This window comes from Spinacia oleracea, chromosome 3 (genome assembly GCF_020520425.1).
Source record: "Spinacia oleracea cultivar Varoflay chromosome 3, BTI_SOV_V1, whole genome shotgun sequence".
NCBI lineage: Eukaryota > Viridiplantae > Streptophyta > Magnoliopsida > Caryophyllales > Amaranthaceae > Spinacia > Spinacia oleracea.
Window position 1 is genome coordinate 116,184,312 of NC_079489.1, and position 26,038 is coordinate 116,210,349.

A 26,038-nucleotide genomic window follows, 5' to 3' on the forward strand; every position below is an offset into this window, starting at 1 on the left:
AAACAGAAACGACAAAAGCTAGGAACAAAAACGTTCAAAAGACGCCTAGTCATTCCAATAAGTTAGTCATAATTACAAATTATGCACATAGTGCCACTAAGCAGGGCGTCACAAAAACAAACCCAAAATAAATACAAGGCACCTAGAATGCCTCATTCATCATCATCGCTGGAAACAAACTCAGGAGGAGCGCGTCCTTCTTTCTGGGCCTTCTCCACCTCAACCTGATAATTGAGGAACTTCTCAAACCAGCTGAAGGGGCGTTGACTGCCGAACTCGGCATTCCAGGCAAGCTCCATGCCCCCTCGGATCGACTTCTCACCCAGCACGGCTGACTGGTTAAGCACACCCTTTGACGTGGCCACCTCCTTGCGAGCCGCCTCCAACTGTGCTTCCAACTCCTCAAACCGAGTCTCAAGACGAGAAAACTCAGTCTCTTTCTCCTTAATCTTCCCAGAAAGATCTTCAATCTGAGAGAAGTTCTGATCAATCTGTTCAAGACGGTGCTTATTCTCAGCAAGTTGGGAGGACAAGGACTTGGTCACAACATCGATTTCCCCCTGCCTGTTGAGACGAAGCTCTTCCAGCTCGGCAAAATGCTGATCGCCGCACTGACTAGCAAGAAGACGGTGTCTAGCCTCTTCATGCACTAGAGCAGTAAGCCACTTCTTTAGCGAATCCAGCAGAATAAACATCTGCGCAAAACAGCAAGAGTAATTATCAAAGATAGAACGTAAAAAGAAGAATAATAAAAAAACAAGACTTACATCCAGTGCAGAGGACTGCATGGCGGCAAGTTGATTCTCGGCCGCCTCGGGGAGGGTCTCAGCGTACTTTGGAGGAATAGCATTGCGCATCAGACCCATTATCCGCCTCCGATCCTTAGAAGTAAACCCACCTGAAGAAGCGATCTGATCCAATTCAGCATCAATGGCTTTTTGAGGGTCGGGTATTTCTATTGGAAAAACAACGGCCTTAGAATCTCTAGGAGAGACTATAGAACTGCTAGACGAGGAACGGCAAGTGGTTACAATGTTGGAGTAAAACTTACCCCCAGAACTCCTAGCCCTCTCCGCCGTCCTCAGAGGAATGTTTCGGCGGACGGCTTCAGGAATCCCTGCAAGAGGATCGACCGCCGCCTCAGCTTTTTGAGAACAAGGAGAAGCGGATGCCGTCTGATGCGCACTGGACACCTTGGACGTCTTCGAGGCTGTTGACTTGAAAACAGGTTTCCCTGTGCCACCAGCCCTACGCTTGGAAGAAGGTGCAGCGTCCGAGGCAACCTTCCTCGAACTCGGAAGAAACAAGGCCACGTCAGTTGCAAACATCGAAGGAAATCACATGTTTTGGAGGGCTCACAATACCTTCTTCTCCTCTACGGGAGGGGTGGGATGATGAACCGCCTGCTTAGGGGCAGCTTGCTTAGCCGCCTTCTGACGCTGTAATGCCTCAAAAGTGCTGGCATCAAGCACCTTTGCCAGCCAAGACGGCATGTCTACTCGGCCTTTGGCTGCGTCATCCAGCTTCTCCATAGCCTCGTCTGAAAATCAAGGAAGATGTTAGTATGAAGCAAGGCAATAATAAAACAACGAAAAAATCTAAAGTACAATATAATACCTCTCGGCATATACGGACACAAGCCCACAGCCGAGAGGAAAACAGGATCGCCCAGCTAATCCAAATGAGGTAATCTAATACCATGGGAGTTTATTTGCTAAGTCGTTTCTCTTTAACATAAACTTCAAGGTAGAAATTGAATCTTGAATTCATTTCTTTTGTTTCCCTTTCCTATCCTTTCTAGCACGTTTTCTTATAGTCTTAAATATTTTACTCTTTGCTTGATCTTCTTACTTTGTTATGCTTACAAAGTCCCTTTCTTTTGTTCACTTTGAATGACAGCATCCAAAGAGTCTAATTCATTATCGAATCAAAAGAAAATTGGTTGTTAACCATTGGTTATACATGAGTCTTTAACTCAATACTTCATTATTTCAAAACTATCCACTATTATGAATATATGAGATCCAATTGGTCTACCATTCAAATTTTAGTTTGAAACCAACCATGAAGATCACTATAAGAAAATAGCATTCAAGATACGCTCTCACTCTCCTTTTCTTTGAGAATCGCTCTCAAAATTAGTTACCAATCGATCGAGGAAATATTGCAGTTCTATTATCCGAGTGCAATAAAGTTGAAGATTTACGATTCTACAGAATGAACTAGCAAAGAAAACATTTATCATACTTTAATAACTTGAAATAAAAGCATTCACGCAACATTAAAGCTATTAAACATTTCATTCATGCAAAAGCAAAAACATGGTCCAAAAATGAATGAAACGATTCCAAGACCCTAAAAGTCCTAAATCCTTAAGCAGCTTTGGCATGTCTTAAGTAGTTTAAGATTCTAGGTAAGCAAAACCTATTGCTAGTAATCTCCAAATTACTCTTGGTTAATAAATTAATACCATATTTATCCCATTGCCACAACATAATGCCATTGTTGTTTGAGTTGAAACCACAATCAACGTGCTCCTTTGGGACGCCTTACCACCTAAGTCAACTAAAATAGCACCTCGCTTTGGCGGAAACCTACTACCTAGTTGAATAGATCCTTAGATTTTTGTAAGTGCTTGATTTGGAAGGCAATTTTTTTTAAACTCAATATTACTTTGGACCTAGTTGTTTCTATGTTGGTTCGATTATTTAGTGAACTTAATCTAATCGAGTCATACGAAACATCCTATTCATGCAAAGTATACATACATACATTCAAGCACAATATATACCAAATGCATAAATAAATGGTGAACTAGTATGGCCCAAAACATCTTGTCTTGAAGCATCCAATCTTCATCACAATCTTGTTAGCTTGGCATCGTCTTGAATCTTCGTTCAAATGCTAACTTAAAGTTCCAAACTTAGAAATACTTGAAAATATTAAAATTACATACAAATTTCCATGGTACGCAGACCATATTTAAAACTTTACATTCAAAGATAGAACGGTTCGCAGACCGTATTTAACTATCCTAAATGGCCATACTAGTCACTTGGAGTACCTGCATTACATAAAATATACATTCTATGCATTCACCCATTCGTATGCTAAAACGAATGGCCCATATAATTATGCAAGTATTTACGTGAATTAATTAAAATTCACGTTCACATAAACGCGTCCTAAAAGATTAATCAATTTCCAAATTATTAATCCTTAGACTTTATTCTAATTAAAATTGAATTTAATTAAAATATTGCGACCTACGAAAGTAATTGAAATTAATTATTTCATTTTAATTTCATTTAGTGGCTCCCACTCAAACCAATAATTATTCCAGATAATTAATTATTAAATATTAAATTAAAACTCGCGGCCCGGCCCAAGTAAATAAAATATTAAATTAAATATACCGTTAGCCCAAATTAATGCAAACATGTCAAGCCCAACGAAATAATCAAATTTAAGGAAAAATGTTCAAGTGCATGCTTGGGCTAGGCTTGCGCCCAGTCCATCGCAGCATTGTGTGGCCTACGAGGCACACGAGCAAGCTCGCACACCTCGCAGCCAGGCGCGCGCGCGTACCCACAGCATCGTGCTGCCCTGCGCGCATCGTCGTGCTCGTCACTGCGCTGCGCGTCGCAAGGCTCGTGCCTCGCTTCGCTCGCAACACCCGCAAGCCAAGGTGCCAGCCTTGCTTGCCCTTTCCTCGCCCAGCGCGCGCGCGGCACGCAGCTCGCTTGCTGCTGCCCGCGTCGCTGCGGCTCGGCATAGGCACGGCAGCCCGCATGGCTCGTCGAGCCATACGTCCACCCTACCCTTGTGTTCGTGCCTTTGGTTCGTACTACGGACCAACTTAATTAAAAAAAATATAATTTCACGAACTTTGCATTAATGTTATTTTTCATAAAAAGTTACGATTTTTATTTTCGAAAAACAACGGTTTTTACGATTTAATAAAATTTAACGACAATCCAATTTCATAAATTATTAAATCAAGGCTAACATTATTTAAATTTTAAGAAAGAACGAATCAACTAAAAATTTGAACTTTTAAATAATAAAATCCAAAACTTTAAATCGTTCTTTAACATTTAAATTTCAGATTTTAATAATTAGGTTTAAGTGCGATTAAAATTAACGAAACCATTCGAAATTTTAATGCAATAATTTTTAAAATTAGCCACTGACCCATGAAATTATATTCCCTTTCTCAATTAACCGAATTATTAGACCTAAATTATTTAAAAAATCAATTAAGGATCTAAATTTTACGAATTGGCGAAAAACAAAATTAGGGTTTATACTTATCGGAAAAATCTGAAATTTTTACCATAGATCAAGAATATACCCAGTGACATAGTGTCAAAATTTCAAGCAATTCCGAGTAGTTTAGGTTGACATTTTAATTGAATTAGTTTCCGACACTTTTAATTTTTATTAAAAAATTAACAAAAACGCCCAAAAAACAACACTTCGAGGCCTGTTTTTGCAATTCCGTTCTCATGAATTGATCTTAGAGAACCTTTTTCTATCAGATTAGGGTTTGAAAAGTCGAAAAAACGAATCTTTTTGATTTCGGAACAGCTTATGCGATTAATCCAATAAAAAATCCGAAAAAATCACCAAAAATTCCAAAATTTCGACAGCAGCAAAAACAAATAAAACATGCTAAAATATTCTTTGAATACATAAGGCTCATGATACCACTGTAGGGGAATACAGTTAAACATAATAACATGTGTGGAAACAATCTCCAAAGCCAGGAAGCATGTATAAAGCACAGATTAAGCATAATTACGTTTGAAGCGTGTTTTCCACAACAATCTGTCAACGAACACGAACTTAGAACTCCACTTGTCGTTCCTCTACTTGGTTCACCGACACGATCAGATCCGTCTTGATAATCGTAGCTTAGACAATCGATCAAGAGTGTTTGTGCTTTTGGGAAGAATACATCCATGCAGGCTGAGAGAGGATTAGGGTTTCTCTCTCCTCCTTAGGGTTTGATGTGTGTAATCTGATTTGTTGCATTAGCCTTAGGAAAAACACACACACGAGCACGCAGCCTGCTGGGCCGTGGGCCGCGCACAGCTGCTGCTGTGTTGTTGCCTTGGCCCGCGCGCGCACACGCAGTTGCTCGTCCATGGGCCAGCGCTGTTGTGCTGTTGCCTTGCGTGCCGAGCGCCCATGGGCCTTGAGTGCCTCGCGCATTCATCTCGTGGGCTGCTCTCCGTATTCCTGACTTAATATCGTTCCGGATATTATTTATCGTTTCGTATACGACGAATCACCGCTGTACGATACGATTTATTCGTTTCGCCTAGCTTACGAATATTCGCGATACAATATACGATTCCGATGCAAGGTTGTATCGTATAATACGTTTTCCAAAACTAATTCCCGAAAAGCTATTAAATGAATTTCCGATTCATTTAATCCGGTGATCTGTTACGTGTCATTGGTGTGACCTTGTAGGTTCAGTCAAGAGTAAGCAGTGAGCTTAATATTCATTAGAACTCACTGATCGGAAGCATTGCTCCAGCTAGCTGTTCCGATCACTTGATCTCGCTGAATTAATTGTTCGCAATTAATCTGAACCTTGGTATTAGACTTAATGCACCTTGGGTGAAGGACATATTTCCTTCACAATTTGTTTTTGCAACTCCTTTGTTTCCTCCGGATTGCAATGATAAGCAGCCTTATTAGGCAAAGAAGTTCCTGGAACAAGATCAATTTGATGTTCAATACCACAAATAGGAGGCAAACCTGGTGGTAATTCGTCGGGAAATACATCCATGAACTCAAAAATCAACTCGGCAATGGGACTGCCTTCTTTCCAATTTTGGCCTTCGATCGAACTTTCCTTAGCCACGAGCAAATACACCAACTCTCCATGATCTAGAGCTTGCTCAATCTCTCGTTCACAAGCCAACATGGTGAGATTCGGCTTCTTTTTTTGCTGCACACTCATGGATCGAACCGCTTGTGATAACATAGGCTTTAGCACAATCTTCTTGCCTTTGTCTCTCAATTCATACTCGTTGCTTCTCCCCGTGTAAACGACGTCCCTACCAAACTGCCAAGGACGACCCAACAAAATATGACAAGCATCCATAGGAATAACATCACAAAGAATCTCATCCACATACGAACCCATAGTCAAACCAACCCTTACTTGTTTCGACACCTTCACACTATTACCATCATCGAGTCAATGGAGTGCGTATGGCCTAGGATGGGCTGTAGTGATTAAGCCTAATTTTGAAACCATCTCACTAGAAGCAACATTGGTGCAACTCCCCCCATCAACAATCACACTACACCACTTATCTTTCACTAGACATTTAGTATGAAACAAATGATCTTGTTGGTCCGAATCAGTAGATGCAATTTGGGTTTGTAGAGCTCTAAGAACCAGATTTGTGTCATAAACTGGAGCCTCATACCCCTCCTCCTCCTCTTCATCGCCACTCTCATCAAACACAAATACATCCCCCAACCTCTTCTCCTCTTCAAACAACTCCTCACGTCATTCTACAGCTTCTCTCAAGGTCACTACCCGTTTATTTGAACACGCATTTTGATAATGCCCAAACCCTTGACACTTAAAACAACGCACCTTGGACAGACTTGTTTCTTTGGTTGAGTTAACTAATTTTGGGGCAGCCGTAGAATTACTTGAACCTACGGTACTAGGTGATGTGTTTAGTTTCAAGATAGGTTCGGATTTAGACCAAGAGTTGGCCTTACCATCCATATTTGACCCTCCCCCATATTTTGCTTTCCCTTGATTTTCCAATTTTAAACAAAGTCCACAAAGAGTATCAAACTCAGAATATGGAAAAAGGTTTACGGTATTGGCAATATTGTAGTTTAAACCCCTTAAAAATCTAGACAATTTTTGTTCCTCATTCTCCTCAATTTCCCCCACTAAGGACAACTTTTCAAATTCATCAATATATTCAGCCACACTTATTTTCCCTTGCCTCAATTCAGCAATTTTACGATAAGTCGTTATTTTATGAGTTGTTGGCACATACCTTTTACGTAGCCTACGTTTCAAAGACTCCCAAGAGGTGATTTTCTCCTTCCCATCACGAATTCTCTTGGATTTCAGTCCTTCGAACCACAATGAAGCTCCTCGTCCTAGCTTCAATATGGCATACTTACAACGCTTCTCATCATCAATGTCCTTGAAATCGAGCATTCGCTCTATCTTGCGCTCCCATTCCAAATAAGCTTCTGTATCTGTTCCACCAACAAATTCAAGAAGTTCCGTGACTTTGAATTCATCCACAACCCGCAGTGGATCATGTCTAGGATGCCTTCAAAATCACCCATCTCGTACGTTCTTTAAGGCTTCTTGGAGATGTTGTAGAAAGTCAGGATCGTCAAAATCCATTTCAGCTCGTAAGAATCACGAACAGCAGCTCTGATACCACAAATGATACGAGTTTAAAAACTCGTTGTATGAGTAAGGATAGTTGATTAACAAGCTAGACCTATAGCTCGTCAAACGTGATTGAAAGGCAAGACCTATTGACTCACAATCGGCTCTTTTAGTAGAAAACACGTCCAAAACAAAGAAACGGTTGAATTATAATCAATTATTCAAAGTAAACTGAAAAAAAGTGTTTATTCTTCAAAATTGGTTGGTTTATTCCATTCAACAAGCTGGCTATAAATAGCCTAAACAATAAGCTAAAAACCGGTGGTTACAAGAGCTTTAAACAGCTATTTAAAAGCCATTTAAGAGCCTTTAAAACCGGTGGTTACAAAGCTCTAAAAGCCTCCTAATTCAGTCACCAATTTGGAGGTTTCAAAGGCTTAAAACCCTCCTCGCAAACAGCAATATTTAAAGCTAAGTACAAGACTGAATTGTCCAAACAAAAGGTTTTAGCGCAATTTTGGTCCCAAACACCTGTTCTGTCACCAACTGAATTGTTAGTAGGTTCCTCACCTCCAACCACCTATCCTTGATTTCTTTAGTCAAGTCTTTCACCCTTGCTAAAGAGCAACTAGTGTTTCTGAACACCACTTCATTTCTATGAAGCAAAATGGCCCACACCGTAGATATAAACCGTACTACCCTCACATCATCTATGCTATCCTCCTTGAAGAGGAAAAGCAAATTACTCATTATCCATTTGATGATATCAACACCTCGCGAGACATTGCCTCTCATTGCCATGGATCTCCAAATGTGATCGGACATAGATAAATCTCGAAACAAATGATCGTCAGACTCCTCCTGCAAACCGCACATCGAACACAAACCATCCACAAGAATACCTCTTTTCCTCAGATTGGATTTTTCGGTATTTCCCCATTTAGAATTTTCCAACATAAACTTTCCATTTTGGGGGTATGCTACGCTTCCACAAAGCTTTCCAGAACAGATGAACCGGGGGGTTATGCTGTGAACTTATCAGGAACCAATATCCAGACTTCATCGACATTTCTCCATTCTTCGAGTAGGCCTAGGAACGGCTATCCGGCATACCCTCAACTGGTACCTTCGACGCAAAGATCTCTATTGGTGTGTCCTCTGTGAACTCGGCCCATACCAAAGAATGATTCCACTGTATCGAGCTAGTTGTAAGATCAGAAACCCATTTCACAAGCAGTGCACACTGCCTGCTAGGATTGCGCATAACTTTTCCCGAGCTTAGCCAAATATCACCGAGAATATCCGTTGACTTCTCATTTCCAACTCGTCTTCTAGTTCCCCCTTACAAACTCGCAATACTTCTAATCATGCTTCGTGCAGCCCATGAGGCATTAGAGATTGACTTACCTTTCAGCCTAACTCAACTGGATCCATGCAATACTTTGATAAGAACAATTTACTCGCGAGTAGTTTCCTATTTGTGGCTAATCTCCAAGCTTGTTTTCCCAATATGGCCACATTTACCGCACCCAAACTTCTAATCCCCAAACCTCCTTCGTCCTCCAATATATGGGTCTTCTATCCATCAAAGAGCTCCACCAGAACCTCATAATTGTGGAGGTAATTCTCTTTGTTAAACCCGCAGGTATCAAATATAGCGAGAGAATATTTGCCGAGAGAGCCACAAGAATTCCATTTATCAAGACAATCTTCCCAGCTTGTGAAAGATGTATAAATTTCCAAGAGCTCGGCTTCTGGAGGAGTTTGTCATGAATAAGAGATAGTTGCGACGTTGATCTTCCATCCACATCCATTGGACACCCCAAGTAGGTTCCCAAGCGAGTATCACTTTTAACACCCAACGGTCTTTTGAGAAGTCTAATGAACAAGGAGGGCGTGTTGGGGCTAAAGGATCACACAAGACTTATCAAAGTTTATCATTTCCCCTTACATGTCACAGAACTCGTCAATGCACGCTCTCATGGTTCGGCAAGAAGATGGATTTTCCTTAAAGGAAAATAGAGCATCATCTTTAAAAAGTAGATGGGATAACGCTGGCGAATAACGTCCAATCTTCAAACCGGAGATTTTCTTCAACCTTTGAAGTTTTCTTAACCTCTTTGATAATACTTTCATACAAAGAATAAACAGATAAGGTGAAAGAGGGTCGCCCTGGCGTAGTCCTGAAGTAGGGACATAAGAATCTGAAGGTTCCCCATTCACAAGGACTGAATAAGACATAGTTGAAACACATTGCACAATTCGGTGAATCAATACTTACGGAAACTTCAAAGCCACCAAAACACTTTCCACAAAATCCCAACGAACTCTATCGTATGCCTTCCTTAGGTCAACTTTCAAGATTGCTGCAAACTGCTTCCCCTTTTTCTTTCTACGGACATAACTCATTAACTCTGACGCCATAAAGCAATTACCCACCATGAATCTGCCTGGGATGAAGGCATTCTGATAGTCATCAACAATTTCAGGCATTATCACCTTCAACCTGTTCACCATTCATTACGAAATGAACTTGTACGTAGAATTACCCAGGCTTATTGGCCTGAACTTGCTCACCTCTTCCGGTCTCGCCTCCATTAGAATAAGAGTTATGAAGGTTTGATTAACCTCTTTCAATAAGTTCCCCAAAGAGAAAGAAAGAATGCACCGCATCGTAGATATCCGGTCCCACGAGGGTCCAATATTGTTGAATAAGAGCCGGTGGTACACCATCCGGGCCAGGAGACTTTAGCAGCTTGGAACTAAAAACCGCCTTCTTTATTTCAGCATTAGAAAATGGGGTTAGAAGCATTGCGATATGATCTTCTGAGATTGAGGGCAAGTCTTGTAACCACTCTCCGGCAGGTGGTCGGATTACCGCCAGCGACCCTTGAAGGATGCCTTGAAAATGGGCCTTAAAAGCTTCCTGAATTTGCACTGGTACCGTGAGAATATCTCCATTAGTGGACTTATTCTCCTAATTTCATTTCTTTGCGCTCTACCTTTCACACTTTTGTAGAACAAATTTGAAGATTTGATCCCCATAAGCGTCCCATTTGCATTTTTCCCTTTGCTTCCAATACCACCATTGCTCCTCTACATGAGAAGACATAGCCTTTTGTTGTGCTACCATAATCGAACCATCTGCTATGTCAGTAATAGATGATTGAAGTTTTTTTAGCTCACTTTTGAATAAACGCTAGTTCAAGCCCAAGGTCTTTTCGAAATTTAAGCACCACTTTCTTGCTTTCCGCACAATCAGCCGTAGCTTTTTCTGAATTGTGAACATTTGAGAGCCCTGGATACTTCCCTCCCATACTTGGCACACCATCATCTTTATCTCCTCCTTCTCCAAGCACCATGCTTCTAATTTGTACGGTGTATTTCGGGTTGAGGGTTTTTTCGAAAGCTCCAAGATTATGGGACTATGATCCGATAGAAAGATCGGATGATTACAAACCGTCGCATCCGGGTACATGCATCTCCAATCATCATTCGCATAGCATCGATCGAGCCTTTGTAAAATGAGTTCCTGCCCATCCCTATTATTACTCGACGTATACTCGACCCCGAAAAAAGGAACCTCCGAGACTTGGCAGTTAAATTTCCAATCTGAAAATGCGGCTCTTCCCCTAATGTATGCGGTACCACCTAGTTTTTGGCTTGCAATTTCAACTTGGTTGAAATTTCCAATGACTACTACCCCCTTCGCTTGCACTATGATTATCAGATTTTGAAGAGCATTCCACACCCTCTGCGTATCTTCTAAATAAGGTGAATTGTACACAAAAGCTATATAGTATTCATTACCGAAAGCGGCTTTAGCCTTACAGAATATTAAATTCGCCGAAGTAGAAACAATGGACACTTCTACTCTAGGGGACCAACAAAGGAACAAACCCCCACTACTATTCAAACTATCACTACCCGTACATTCCGCATAACCTTTACGGGAAAATAATCGTTTTAGGGAACTAACACTACTTTTAGTTTCTTGCAAGAAGATAAAGTCTACACTACTAGCCTAAGATAAACTACTAATAAAACTAATAATAGGAGAGGCACCCTCAGTAGCACCTCTGCAATTCCAAGCTAGGATACTCATAGGTCTTTGTGTTAGGTTATGATACATATGAATAAACATAAATCATGCGGAAAAACCATAAAGCCAGGAAACATATTATTTACACATAATCATTTAGCATAATTCAGATGCATACACTTTGTAGCGTGCCCTCCCTAGCTGCGCCCAAACCGAACAAGAACAAGTCTTTATGACTCCAAGTGTCGTCCCTCCGTAGATAGTCCACAGCACGTCCGGATCCGCCTTAAGCTTGACCAACTAGAAACGCCCTTAAGGTTACTAGGATTTTCGGTTATTTGGGTTGCAAGTTTTTGGCTGATTTTTGCTTAAAAATCTTACCTTTGAATACTTCAAAATCATCTATCAAATATGTGACCCTAGGCCCTTATTTATAGAGTTTATGGAAAGAAATTATAATCCTACTAGGATATGGATTTATTAATTAGAATCCTAATAGAACTCTAAATAATAAATTTAATCTTTTAGGATTAGGATTTAATCAATGCACGAATTCCGATAGGATTAGGATTCGTTACGAACACGAGCACACGCACACGCATGCACGCCCGTACGCAGGCCTTGCGGCCCACGCCGAGCGCACAGGACATGCGGCCTCGCAGCCCATCAGCGTCGTGCGCGCCTGCCAATGCTTGGCTGGGCCTGGCCTTGCGCTGGGCCTGGTCGAGCACTTGGCGTGTGGCTTGCTAGGCGTTGGCCTAGCCTCGTGCTGGGCCTTTGTGATACGGTTATGGATGAAAGTGATAGTCTTATGCTAGCAATTGGAACCAAAACTGATTTGGGTTCAATGGCTCATTTTGTGTGCATGGTGACTTGGATTGAGTGAGCTCGTTATATGGTCCTTATTATCAAGGTGGTACGTTAATCAAACTGGTCCGTTTAATCACATTGGTCCGCTTGTTTAAACAGATTGTACGCACTTATTAGTTTAATTGCTTTGGTTAAAGTCGGTTTAATAAAGGGATATTTGTTTAAATCCCCAATTTAAATTCAGTCATTACTTAGCTTTGATTATTGCTGTTTGTAAGGAGAGTTTTAAGCCTTTGTAACCTCCAATTTAGTGACTGAATTAGGAGGCTTTAGCGCTTGTAACTGCCAGTTTAAAAGGCTCTTAAATGGCTCTTAATTAGCCGTTTAAAGCTCTTGTAGCTGTTGGTTTTTGGCTATTTATAGTCAGCTTCTTGATTGGAATAAACAACCAACTGGATGATTAAAACACTTGTTTGTTACATTTCGAATTATAGTTTACAATTCAGCCTTTTTCTTTGTTTTGGACGCGTTTCCTATTCAAAGAACTGATTGTGAGTCAATAGGTCTTGTCTTGCATTCACGATCAACGAGTTAAAGGTCTAGCTTGTTAATCAACTATCCTTGTTTATATAACGAGTTTTTAAACTCGTATCATTAGTGGTATCAGAGCTGCTGTTCGTGTGATCCGCCCAAAAAAAAAAAAGAAAAAAAAAAAAACAAAAAAAAAAAAGAAAAAAAATAAAGGAGCTGCTGTTCGTAATTCTTACAAACTGAAATATGGATTTTGATGATCCTGACTTTCTACAACATCTCCAAGAAGCCTTGAAGAACGTTAGAGATGGGGGGTATCGTAGGCCTCCTAGGCGTGATCTACGGGCTATGGATGAATTCAAAGTCATCGAACTTCCTGAATTTGTTGGTGGAACAGATCCGGAAGCCTATTTGGAGTGGGAGCGCAAAATAGAGAGAATGTTCGATTTCAAGGACATTGATGATGAGAAGCGTTGCAAATATGCCATATTGAAGCTAGGACGAGGGGCTTCATTGTGGTTCGAGGGACTGAAATCCAAGAGAATACGTGAAGGGAAGGAGAAAATTACCTCTTGGGAGTCTTTGAAACGTAAGCTACGTAAAAGGTATGTGCCAACAACTCATAGAATAACAACTTATCGTAAAATTGCCGAATTGAGGCAAGGAAAAATGAGTGTGGCTGAATATATTGATGAGTTTGAAAGTTGTCCTTAATGGGAGAAATTGAGTAAATTGAGGAACAAAAACTGTCCAGATTTTTAAGGGGTCTAAATTATAATATTGCCAATACCGTAGACCTTTATCCATATTCTGATTTTGACACTCTTTGTGGACTTTGTTTAAAATTGTTAAATGCAAAATATGGGGGAGGGTCTAGTATGGATGGTAAAGCCAAGTCTTGGGCTAAATCCGAACCTAGCTTGAAACCAAACACATCACCTAGTACCGTAGGTTCAAGTAATTCTACGGCTGCCCCTAAACTATCTAACCCAACCAAAGAAACAAGTCTGTCCAAGGTGCGTTGTTTTAAGTGTCAAGGGTTTGGGCATTATCAGAATGCGTGTCCAAATAAACGAGTAGTGACCTTGAGAGAAGCTGTTGAATGTCGTGAGGAGTTGTTTGAAGAGGAAAAGAGGTTGGGGGACGTATTTGTGTTTGATGAGAGTGGTGATGAGGAGGAAGAGGAAGGGTATGAGGCTCCAATTTATGACACAAATCTGGTTCTTAGAGCGCTACAAACTGAAATTTCACCTACTGATCTAGACCAACGAGATCAGTTGTTTCATACTAAATGTCTAGTGAAAGATAAGTGGTGTAGTGTAATTGTTGATGGGGGGAGTTGTACCAATGCTGCTTCTAGTGAAATGGTGTCAAAATTAGGCTTAATCACTACTGCCCATCCTAGGCCATACGCACTCCATTGGCTTGATGATGGTAATAGTGTAAAAGTGTCGAAGCAAGTAAGGGTTGGTTTGACTATGGGTTCGTATGTGGATGAAGTTCTTTGTGATGTTATTCCTATGGATGCTTGTCATATTTTGTTGGGTCATCCTTGGCAGTTTGATAGGGACGTGATTCATAAAGGGAGAAGCAATGAGTATGAATTGAGAGACAAAGGCAAGAAAATTGTGCTAAAGCCTATGTCATCTCAAGCGGTTCGATCCATGAGTGTGAAACAAAAGAAAAAGCCGAATCTCACCATGTTGGCTAGTGAACGAGAAATTGAGCAAGCTCTTGATCATGGAGAGTTGGTGTATTTGCTCGTGGCTAAGGAGAGTCCAATTGAAGGCCAAAATTGGAAAGAAGGCAGTCCCATTGCCGAATTGCTGTTTGAGTTCAAGGATGTATTTCCGGATGAATTACCACCAGGTTTGCCCCCTATTCGTGGTATTGAACATCAAATTGATCTTATTCCAGGAACTTCTTTGCCTAATAAGGCTGCCTATCGTTGCAATCCGGAGGAAACAAAGGAATTACAAAAGCAAATTGATGAACTTGTGAATCGAGGCTATGTTAGAGAAAGCTTGAGTCCATGTGCTGTTCCGGTGTTGCTTGTGCCTAAGAAAGATGGAACATGGCGAATGTGTGTTGATAGTAGGGCTGTGAATAACATTACCATCAAGTATCGTTTTCCAATTCCGAGACTTGATGATATGTTAGATGAGCTCCATGGTTCGAAGTTGTTCTCAAAAATTGATTTGCGAAGTGGTTATCATCAGATTCGGATGCGTGAAGGAGATGAGTGGAAAACGGCTTTCAAGACAAAACATGGTTTGTATGAGTGGACCGTCATGCCATTTGGTCTCACTAATGCTCCTAGTACGTTTATGAGGCTAATGAACGAAGTGCTTAAATCATTTCTGGGCAGATTCGTTGTGGTATATCTTGATGACATCTTGGTGTATAGTAGGAACGAAGAGGAGCATCTGATTCATTTGAGGGATGTTTTTGAAACACTTAGAGCTCAAAGACTCTATGGGAAGCTAGAGAAGTGTTCATTCCTTGTTGACAATGTTGTATTCTTGGGCTATGTGGTTTCGAAAGATGGAGTGTCCGTGGATCAGTCCAAGATCGAGGCTATCAAATCGTGGCCTAATCCTAAAACTATAAGTGAGGTGCGTTCATTTCATGGTCTTGCTTTATTTTATAGACGTTTCATTCGTGATTTCAGTACTATTACTAGTCCTATCACTAGTTGCTTGAAGAAAGGTGCTTTTGTATGGGGAGAGGACGCTCAAAAGGCGTTTGATGTGATTAAAGAGCGTTTGTGTGCTGCTCCTATTTTGGCGCTGCCAGATTTTCTCAACCTTTTGAGGTCGAGTGTGATGCTAGTGGAGTGGGGATTGGTGCTGTTTTGATCCAAGGTAAGCGTCCCATGGCTTATTTTTCGGAAAAGTTAGGGGGTGCTCGTTTGAATTATTGCACTTATGATAAAGAGTTCTATGCCATTGTTAGAGCTTTGGATCATTGGAGTCATTATTTGCGTTCTAGCCACTTTGTTTTGCATTCTGATCATGAATCTTTGAAGTATATTAATGGGCAACAAAAATTGAGCCCAAGGCATGCTAAATGGGTTGAGTTCTTGCAATCCTTTCATTTTTCTTCGAAATACATAGATGGTAAAAGCAAGGTGGTGGCTGATGCATTATCACGAAGGTACACTTTGCTTGCTACACTTGATGTTCGTTTGTTGGGGTTTGAGACCTTAAAAGATTATTATCATGATAATGGTGATTTTGGAGTTGCATTCGAGAAATGTGCAGTTGGTGCTTATGGGGAGTACATGTTGCAAGATGGGTTGCTTTTCAAAGGTAATCGCCTTTGTATTCCTAAGCATTCAATTAGTGAGTTACTAGTGCGTGAGGCTCATGGTGGAGGATTGGCTGGTCACTTTGGCATAGCCAAGACCTTGGAAATCTTGAGAGAACATTTTCTTTTGGCCTAAAATGTTAGGTGATGTAACGAACATTGTGAATAAATGTGTGACTTGTCATATGGCCAAGAGTTCTTTCAAACCCGGTTTATACTCACCTTTGCCGGTTCCAGTTCGCCCTTGGGAAGATGTATCCATGGATTTTATAGTGGCTTTGCCTCGTACTCAAAGAGGTAAGGATGCTATTATGGTCGTGGTGGATAGATTTTCAAAAATGGCTCACTTCGTTGCTTGTCACAAAACGGATGATGATTGTAATGTGGCTGATTTGTATTATAAGGAGATTGTTCGTTTGCATGGAATTCCAAAGACTATTGTTTCTGATCGAGATTCCAAGTTCTTGAGTTACTTTTGGAATACATTGTGGAGAAAGGTGGGAACCAAGTTGTTGTTTAGCACTTCACATCACCCTCAAACTGATGGGCAAACAGAGGTGACAAATCGAACCTTGGGAACGCTATTGAGAGGGTTGGTAAGTAAAACGCAAAAGGATTGGGATGTCAAGCTTGCTCACGCTGAATTTGCTTATAATCGGTCTCCTACTTATGCTACTGGTCATTCTCCATTTGAGGTAGTATATGGGATTAATCCATACTTGCCCTTGGATTTAATTCCATTACCAAAAGATGAGTTGGTTCACAAGGATGCCGATGCTAAGTTAAAGTCTATGATGAAACTACACCAACAAGTTCGTGAGCGAATTGAAGCTATTAATGCCTCTTATAAACAGAAATCAAATAAGAATCGCAAACCGAGGTTGTTTGAAGAAGGTGATTTGGTTTGGGTTCATTTAAGGAAAGAGCGTTTTCCAAGCAAACGCAAGAACAAGCTTATGCCTAGGGCTGAAGGTCCTTACAAGGTGGTTGCACGTGTGAATGATAATGCTTACAAGATTGAGCTTCCGGGAGACTATGGTGTCCATGCTACTTTCAATGTAGGTGATCTTTCACCTTATCTTGATGATGATGGCCTTGCTGAATTGAGGTCAATTCCTTTTAAAGGGGGAGGGGATGATACGGTTATGGATGAAAGTGATAGTCTTATGCTAGCAATTGGAACCAAAACTGATTTGGGTTCAATGGCTCATTTTGTGTGCATGGTGACTTGGATTGAGTGAGCTCGTTATATGGTCCTTATTATCAAGGTGGTACGTTAATCAAACTGGTCCGTTTAATCACATTGGTCCGCTTGTTTAAACAGATTGTACGCACTTATTAGTTTAATTGCTTTGGTTAAAGTCGGTTTAATAAAGGGATATTTGTTTAAATCCCCAATTTAAATTCAGTCATTACTTAGCTTTGATTATTGCTGTTTGTAAGGAGAGTTTTAAGCCTTTGTAACCTCCAATTTAGTGACTGAATTAGGAGGCTTTAGAGCTTGTAACTGCCAGTTTTAAAGGCTCTTAAATGGCTCTTAATTAGCCGTTTAAAGCTCTTGTAGCTGTTGGTTTTTGGCTATTTATAGTCAGCTTCTTGATTGGAATAAACAACCAACTGGATGATTAAAACACTTGTTTGTTACATTTTGAATTATAGTTTATAATTCAGTTTTTTTTCTTTGTTTTGGACGCGTTTCCTATTCAAAGAACTGATTGTGAGTCAATAGGTCTTGTCTTGCATTCACGATCAACGAGTTAAAGGTCTAGCTTGTTAATCAACTATCCTTGTTTATACAACGAGTTTTTAAACTCGTATCAGTTAGAAGATGTGGCTTCTCTCAACTCCTTCAAATATTCAACTTCCGTTGGATATATGCTGGTCTCCAAAATATACTGCTCATCATTCATATTAATAGAACATTTTGTTATTAATACTAGGATAAATATACTTAATAATATTAAAAGTACTTAAAAAACCAAATAATAAATAAAAGATGACTATATAGCTAAAATAAGGGAATAAATATACGGTAAATATTGCACTTATCAAATTCCCCCACACTTAGCTTTTGGTCGTCCTCGATCAAAATAAACAACACTAAGGTGTACTATGCTAATAAGGAAATAAAACCAAGTTATTTTGGACAGTCCAAACCAATGAGATAAGTGAATATTTTCATAAAAACCAAATTACATTTTATATCACTACCAACAAGCATGGATCATTGAACAATACGAAACAAGAGTTTAGCACCCTAGTTGACCAACCAATCTTACCGCTTCCTTTCCCCTAAGTTTGATTCTTCCCTCATAGATGCGCAATAAGCTCATGCCTCACTTAATTTGATGACCCTCGTCAGGACTTGCACAAAATCTTACCCTTCACCGTTTAGGGACCAAAGGTGTACTTAGGAGATCAAATAGGACTTTTATATGGTTGTAACGGGGCTAGGGTTAAGGGTAGGATATTCATTTAGAAATGTGGTGGTATAAATAGTCAAGCTAAGTGGAGAAAAAATACATGACATATAACATTCGGGTCACAAGAAACTCCAATTATACAAGAAACTCCAAAAATACCCAACCTACTTTGTTTAACCGTATCCTCCACCTTTTTCCATATGAACCTTATTCAATGCAATAATAAGATTTCCTTGAATATTAGTACTTCATAATATTGCTGCTTGTTTTGATTTTTTTGTACTTTTTCTCTTTTTTTTTTTTTTTTTTTTGATATAATCATATATAACCCTCTTCTGTAACACAATACTTGCAATTCTAACAATAATAATGACTCCACTTAGCAAGACTTAAGGTAAAATCTGTTGGAGGCCACAGGCTTGTAACAGCAGCTCTGATACCACTATTGATACGAGTTTAAAAACTCGTTGTATAAACAAGGATAGTTGATTAACAAGCTAGACCTTTAACTCGTTGATCGTGAATGCAAGACAAGACCTATTGACTCACAATCAGTTCTTTGAATAGGAAACGCGTCCAAAACAAAGAAAAAAAAAACTGAATTATAAACTATAATTCGAAATGTAACAAACAAGTGTTTTAATCATCCAGTTGGTTGTTTATTCCAATCAAGAAGCTGACTATAAATAGCCAAAAACCAACAGCTACAAGAGCTTTAAACGGCTAATTAAGAGCCATTTAAGAGCCTTTAAAACTGGCAGTTACAAGCTCTAAAGCCTCCTAATTCAGTCACTAAATTGGAGGTTACAAAGGCTTAAAACTCTCCTTACAAACAGCAATAATCAAAGCTAAGTAATGACTGAATTTAAATTGGGGATTTAAACAAATATCCCTTTATTAAACCGACTTTAACCAAAGCAAAAAATAATAAGTGCGTACAATCTGTTTAAACAAGCGGACCAATGTGATTAAACGGACCAGTTTGATTAACGTACCACCTTGATAATAAGGACCATATAATGAGCTCACTCAATCCAAGTCACCAAGCACACAAAATGAGCCATTGAACCCAAATCAGTTTTGGTTCCAATTGCTAGCATAAGACTATCACTTTCATCCACAACCGTATCAATTTCCTTATTAGCATAGTACACCTTAGTGTTGTTTATTTTGATCGAGGACAACCAAAAGCTAAGTGTGGGGGAATTTGATAAGTGCAATATTTACCGTATATTTATTCCCTTATTTTAGCTATATAGTCATCTTTTATTTATTATTTGGTTTTTTAGTACTTTTAATATTGTTAAGTATATTTATCCTAGTATTAATAACAAAATGTTCTATTAATATGAATGATGAGCAGTATATTTTGGAGACCAGCATATATCCAACGGAAGCTGAATATTTGAAGGAATTGAGAGAATTCACATCTTCTAACAATACTACGTGAAGCCCATCCCATTTCTATTGCAAACAAGACAAATGAAAACCAAGGAAAATGAGTTAGAAAAGTCAAAGTTATTGAATTGGAGCACACTAACACGTGATATTCAAGAGGAAATTTTCCACCTTCCTCTTTGAGCCTCACATTCTGCAAGTCAAGAAGGAAAGCGCTAGAAATCAACAACCAATTCAAACTCCTTCTCTAAAGATCTATTTAGCGTGTCTGCTGCAAATTCGGAGCAAGGTTATCAGTTATTCAATCATCACATGGATGATTTTCTGGTTCCGAGATCTCCGCTCAAATTAGGGTTTGTCATATATAAATTTTCATCTCAACCCTATACGGGAACACACAAAAAAAATATACACAGAGAAAGAGACGACACACACAAGAGTTAGAAAATCACCAGTTGAAGATTGTTAATTACGTTTGAGTTGGGGCAATTGAGAAGAGAAGATAACCATTGGAGGGGAGCTTAGCCTCAATCCAAGGCCGAACAAGAACAACGGAGGAGTACGGGGTCGAAGCCGGGTTCGTTTGGTGTTCTTGCGCACAAAATTAATGAGTTCTTCCTCTCAATTTGTCAAATTCATACGTGTTTAATATCTTCATGATCTGCTCATTCACTTTGTTAATTATCAAATTTCTATTTTCAATATTATGAATTGATTTTGGATACTATTATCTCCTTGAGTGATTTTGCCAGTTAATTATTATTTGAAGTTGCTTTTGAATCATTGCCTAAACTACTACTATACGTATTACTAGTGTATGTATGGTGCTAATTATTGTTAGCTATATTGTCTAGCTTAGTTTAGATTATATAGTAAAGTGACCCCTAATTTACAGGCATAACATTAATGGAGGCTCCTAAATCTAGCATACACCTTTCAAACTTAGAATCACCAATTTTGCAAGGAATACAAAACACACCAGGATCCTTACACTTAGGGGGAAGCTTCTTTTGGATAATAGCTGAAATATTTTCCCCCATACTTACCTTTTCAGAAGGACGAAAATGCCTTTTGTTAGTACAAAGTTCCTTAAGAAACTTTGCATAACGAGGTACCTGTTTAATAGCATCAAGAAGGGGAATATTGACTTCAATTTTCCTAAAAGTTTCTAGAATTTCATTGTCAAGACTCTCTTTCTTAGCTTTAGCAAATCGAGAAGGGAAAGGAGGCAAATCTTTAAAACGAGAAACAACAGAATCAGATTCAGTTTTACTCTCCCCTTCATTTTCTTTTTCACTCTCCTTCACAGTACCCTCACTTTCCACTCTTTCCCTTGATCCAACTTTAGGATTGACTTCTATCTCTTTTACAACTTCACGGCTTTTCATTTTAGGTTCAGTTAGCACTTTACCACTCCTAAGTGTGACAACTTTAACATGACCATTGGGATTAGGGATTGTTTGTGATGGAAGTTTACCTGAAAGTTGAGTTTCAAGATTACTTAGAGAAGTGCAAATCTGACCTATTTGAGTGTCTATATGATGAAGGCGCGTGTCAGTTTTCTTTTGATACTCAACACCCTGGTTATGGACTTGTCCTATTTGATTTGTTAGTTGTTTAACTAAATCTTCTAGTGAAGGACCAGATTGGGATGGTGGATTTGGTTGACCGTATTGCCTTGGTTGATTAGATTGTGGAAGTTGTGGTCTATTTCCATACCTTAGATTAGGGTGGCCTTTCCAACCTTCATTATAAGTGTGTGAGTAAGGATCATATTTTCTTTGGCCAGAATAACCACCTATAGCATTCACATCTTCAGATTGCAAGTCAGGACATTTATCAGTAGGATGAGACTCATTATAGCAAATTCCACAAACTCTAGCTTTTGACTCATTACTAGCAACAATTTTAGACACAAGAGTAGTTAAAGTAGCAATTTGTTGAGCATTTTCTTGTAATTGATTCTGAATACCACTTAAATCAACTCCATTTACTCTTTTAACATCATCTCTAGAACCATGTTGTTGGGTGTTTTAAGCCAAATTAGAAATTAAAGCCCTAGCTTGGGTTGGTGTTTTGTCCACTAATGCCCCCCCAATCGAAGCATCTATCATACCCCTATCAGTAGGCAATAGGCCTTCATAAAAGTACTGAATTAATAGTTGGTCACTAATCTGATGTTGGGGACATGAGGAACACAGTCTCTTAAAACGTTCCCAATATTCATACAAGGACTCATTATCATTCTGCCAAATTCCACATATCTCCTTCCTGATGGATCCAATTAGACTTGCTGGAAAGTACTTTCCTAGAAAAGTTGATGCCATAACATTCCAAGTCGTAATTGATCCCGCAGGAAGATCATACAACCAATCTTTAGCCAAATCTTGCAAAGAAAAAGGAAAAGCATGCAATCTAATATGATCCTGTTCAACTCCTTCAAGATTCATAGAAGAACAAACAACCTTAAACTCTTTTAAATGTCGATGAGGATTCTCACCTGACTTCCCATAGTATTTGGGAAGAAGATTAAGGAAACCTGAATTCAGTTTGAGGGGTTTGTCCAGCTCTGGGAACACAATGCAGAGAGGATCATCTCCCGTATTTGGGGCTGCCATCTCCTTCAAAGTTCGTTCACCCATCTTCGCTCCTTTTAGACTATCTTTTGTTGGTTTAACTTCCTCTGGTTTCACTTCTTCTGGTTGATCGGTTTGAAACGAATAGACTAATCTCTCTTGTTCTATATACTTCCTGATTCGTTTGAGTTTAGAATTAGGTGTGCTGCCGCTCATGCACCTGAAAAGTAAAAACCTAAAGAGTTAGTTATGTTAAGCAGATTTAAACGAATGCATACAAAGTAATCTGAACATTCTAAAGCTTTGTTTGTTGTTACACTTTTATCTTTTAGGATGTGGCATGAGAATAGAATGATTTAATGGTAAGCAGGTGCTGCATCTAATTACATGAATTCAACACCAAATGAATCTGGAAGAATGAAAACATAAGCATCATGTTCAATTCCTAAGATAAGATTTAAACTCTGTTCAGAAATGAATTTTTGAATGACATGATTTCTCAAAATGAACATCCGATTTGATTTCCCAAACAATGATTTGTTTAAAGTATAACTACAAGGATCATGAATTCATTTCAAGCAACAATAATCAGTTAGCAAGAGAAACTAACACCTGAAAACACTATACATTTCTAATGAACAATATGCTTTTATTATAACAGCTACTGCAAATGCATTCAGTAGCCACTGTAAAATAGAATTCAGTAGAATGCATTCAGAAAACCGAAACTCATCACATGCATGCCCCTAGTTACATTTAAAATTTAATCACCTAGACATGGTTGTGCATAGTCTTAGTAATTGCTCTTTGAACCAGAATTTATATATACAAATATCCTCATTAACACCTCACTGAGAGTGACAATAAAGGGTGATTATGAGGTTTAATCAAATAGCATCACAGAGACTAATCAGAATACTTTCAGCAACTTTTAAACCAGATTTTCAGACATCCTTAAAGTTCACATAGAATCAAGCAATAATTCAATGAACTCTAGTTAGACAACTCCATGTAATTTGAGATCTGACCTTAATATAGAACAATATGTAGACAAATTTCAGATAATAGACTTGGGTGATTACTCAAAATGACAATTTCAGCAAGGTAAAATTAAGTTCAGGTTACATTAACATCACCAGATTAACCCTTTTCACTTAATAAAAATATTATCAAGTTATTAAATTCTCATTCCACTCCAAGAAAACGATTTGATAGCTTGATTACACACCCTAATATAAACAAGCATGGGGGTATAACAGGTAATAGCAAGCAGCAGCATTGTAATTCAGAAATCTACAGCTATTAAAACACCATGAAAACAATGATCCAGTAGGGGTAATACACATGTAATCTATCAATTTTTTATTATTATTTTCCTTTGAACTCAAGCTTTCCATTGCTTTGCACTCTAGTTTCTGCGTCTAACAGTTGAACTTCAATAGTCAAAATGCATAAGATAGCATATAAATGCAGAAATTTCAGATTTGGCAGAACATAACCAATGAAATCTACTAATAGGGAATTCACTAAACATTTTTAGGAACGAAACCAATGAAATCTACTACTTAGAATTGTAGAAAATTGTCCCTACCACCTTGAGTAAGCCAAATAACAATCAACAAGAAAGAAAAAAAATAGCTAAGCACATAGTATGCAAAAAAGGCAAAAAGAAAAAAAATAAATTTAAGAAACATACTCTAAGCTTAGAAATTTCAACCTAACCAAAGTTTATTTAGACAACCCAATATCACAAGGACTATATTTTTTTTATATATATATTATCAACTAAATTCCAAAAGAAAAGTTAGTATCTTAGTTAAACTTTGAGTAAAGAAAGAATATAAATCTCCCCGGCAACGGCGCCAAAATTTGATACGTGTCGTTTACCGTATTAAATTAAAAACCTATCTTAGACCTTCAAAAATATTAACAAGTAGTAAAAAGGGTAAGAAAGGGTCGATCCACAGGGAGTCTACTGCCTAAATTCATTGTTTAACTAAAAACATTTTCAGTCACATAATTAAGTTGGACTACACAATTATTTACACTATTTAAAGAGATTGGGGGGGTTTGGAGATAATATTAACCCAGAGAATTAGATAACAGAAAAACTAATCTACTCTTTACATGTGATGACACTACTAACCATTTCAATCCCATAAACCTTACTGGATTTAGTTAATTAACCGTAGCACACAATTGATCTTGAGGATTTACCAATTCTAACTATTAGACTAATTGTAGAGTCTTAAATAACAAAGACTCCCTGTACTCCCTTATTCATAACCAATTATGAACTAAGCCAAATTGATTCTAAACCAGCCCAACTCACACAAATCTGATCGCAACGTGTATAAATTAGACTTGGTAGCATTAAGAACTAGGAGACATCATTAGTCCTAATTATTCTAACCAATTAAATGGTTAGACTAATTATTAAACTTACTCTCTAATTTAAATTAAACCATGATTGCAGATTTAATGTAAATTAGGGGTCACTTTACTATATAATCTAAACTAAGCTAGACAATATAGCTAACAATAATTAGCACCATACATACACTAGTAATACGTATAGTAGTAGTTTAGGCAATGATTCAAAAGCAACTTCAAATAATAATTAACTGGCAAAATCACTCAAGGAGATAATAGTATCCAAAATCAATTAATAATATTGAAAATAGAAATTTGATAATTAACAAAGTGAATGAGCAGATCATGAAGATATTAAACACGTATGAATTTGACAAATTGAGAGGAAGAACTCATTAATTTTGTGCGCAAGAACACCAAAAGAACCCGGCTTCGACCCCGTACTCCTCCGTTGTTCTTGTTCGGCCTTGGATTGGGCTAAGCTCCCCTCCAATGGTTATCTTCTCTTCTCAATTGCCCCAACTCAAACGTAATTAACAATCTTCAACTGGTGATTTTCTAACTCTTGTGTGTGTCGTCTCTTTCTCTGTGTATATTTTTTTGTGTGTTCCCGTATAGGGTTGAGATGAAAATTTATATATGACAAACCCTAATTTGAGCGGAGATATCAGAACCAGAAAATCATCCATGTGATGATTGAATAACTGATAACCGTGCTCTGAATTTGCAGCAGATACGTTAAATAGATCTTTAGAGAAGGAGTTTGAATTGGTTGCTGATTTCTAGCGCTTTCCTTCTTGACTTGCAGAATGTGAGGCTCAAAGAGGAAGGTGGAAAATTTCCTCTTGAATATCACGTGTTAGTGTGCTCCAATTCAATAACTTTGACTTTTCTAACTCATTTTCCTTGGTTTTCATTTGTCTTGTTTGCAATGAAAATGGGCTGGGCTTCACGTAGTATGGTTAGATGATGTGGCTTCTCTCAACTCCTTCAAATATTCAGCTTCCGTTGGACATATGCTGGTCTCCAAAATATACTGCTCATCATTCATATTAATAGAACATTTTGTTATTAATACTAGGATAAATATACTTAACAATATTAAAAGTACTAAAAAAACCAAATAATAAATAAAAGATGACTATGTAGCTAAAATAAGGGAATAAATATACGGTAAATA

At 38.5% G+C, this 26,038-nt stretch overlaps 1 protein-coding gene and 1 non-coding gene across 5 annotated transcripts; one reads left to right on the forward strand and one right to left on the reverse strand.

The window, feature by feature from the left end:
• On the reverse strand, nucleotides 1-25,783 carry LOC130470482 (uncharacterized). Of its 4 annotated transcripts, none has more exons than XM_056840690.1 (5): nucleotides 25,285-25,783; nucleotides 22,410-22,705; nucleotides 1,052-1,540; nucleotides 768-955; nucleotides 2-695 (listed from the first exon to the last, which is right to left on the reverse strand). In XM_056840690.1, exons 3-5 carry the CDS (start codon nucleotides 1,326-1,328, stop codon nucleotides 153-155), a joined length of 1,008 nt encoding a protein of 335 aa, XP_056696668.1. In that variant the 5' UTR covers nucleotides 1,329-1,540; nucleotides 22,410-22,705; nucleotides 25,285-25,783; the 3' UTR covers nucleotides 2-152. The 4 variants fall into 4 exon arrangements, with proteins under 4 accessions (XP_056696670.1, XP_056696668.1, XP_056696669.1 ...); XM_056840691.1 differs by having other exon boundaries at nucleotides 25,251-25,783; XM_056840692.1 differs by having other exon boundaries at nucleotides 1-695; nucleotides 768-898; nucleotides 22,410-25,783.
• Nucleotides 22,081-22,189, forward strand: LOC130471123 (small nucleolar RNA R71). The gene has a single exon (XR_008931792.1). It is a non-coding gene; the product is annotated as a small nucleolar RNA R71 (small nucleolar RNA).
• Nucleotides 25,784-26,038: the final 255 nt, after the last annotated feature.

Coding starts and splice junctions, on each gene's coding strand:
- LOC130470482 (XM_056840690.1), bottom strand. CDS start 1,328: ATGTTTGCAACTGACGTGGCCTTGTTTCTTCCGAGTTCGAGGAAGGTT. Junction 956..1,051: donor GAGGGCTAGGAGTTCTGGGG/GTAAGTTTTACT, acceptor TTTTTCCAATAG/AAATACCCGACCCTCAAAAA. Junction 696..767: donor TGCAGTCCTCTGCACTGGAT/GTAAGTCTTGTT, acceptor TGTTTTGCGCAG/ATGTTTATTCTGCTGGATTC.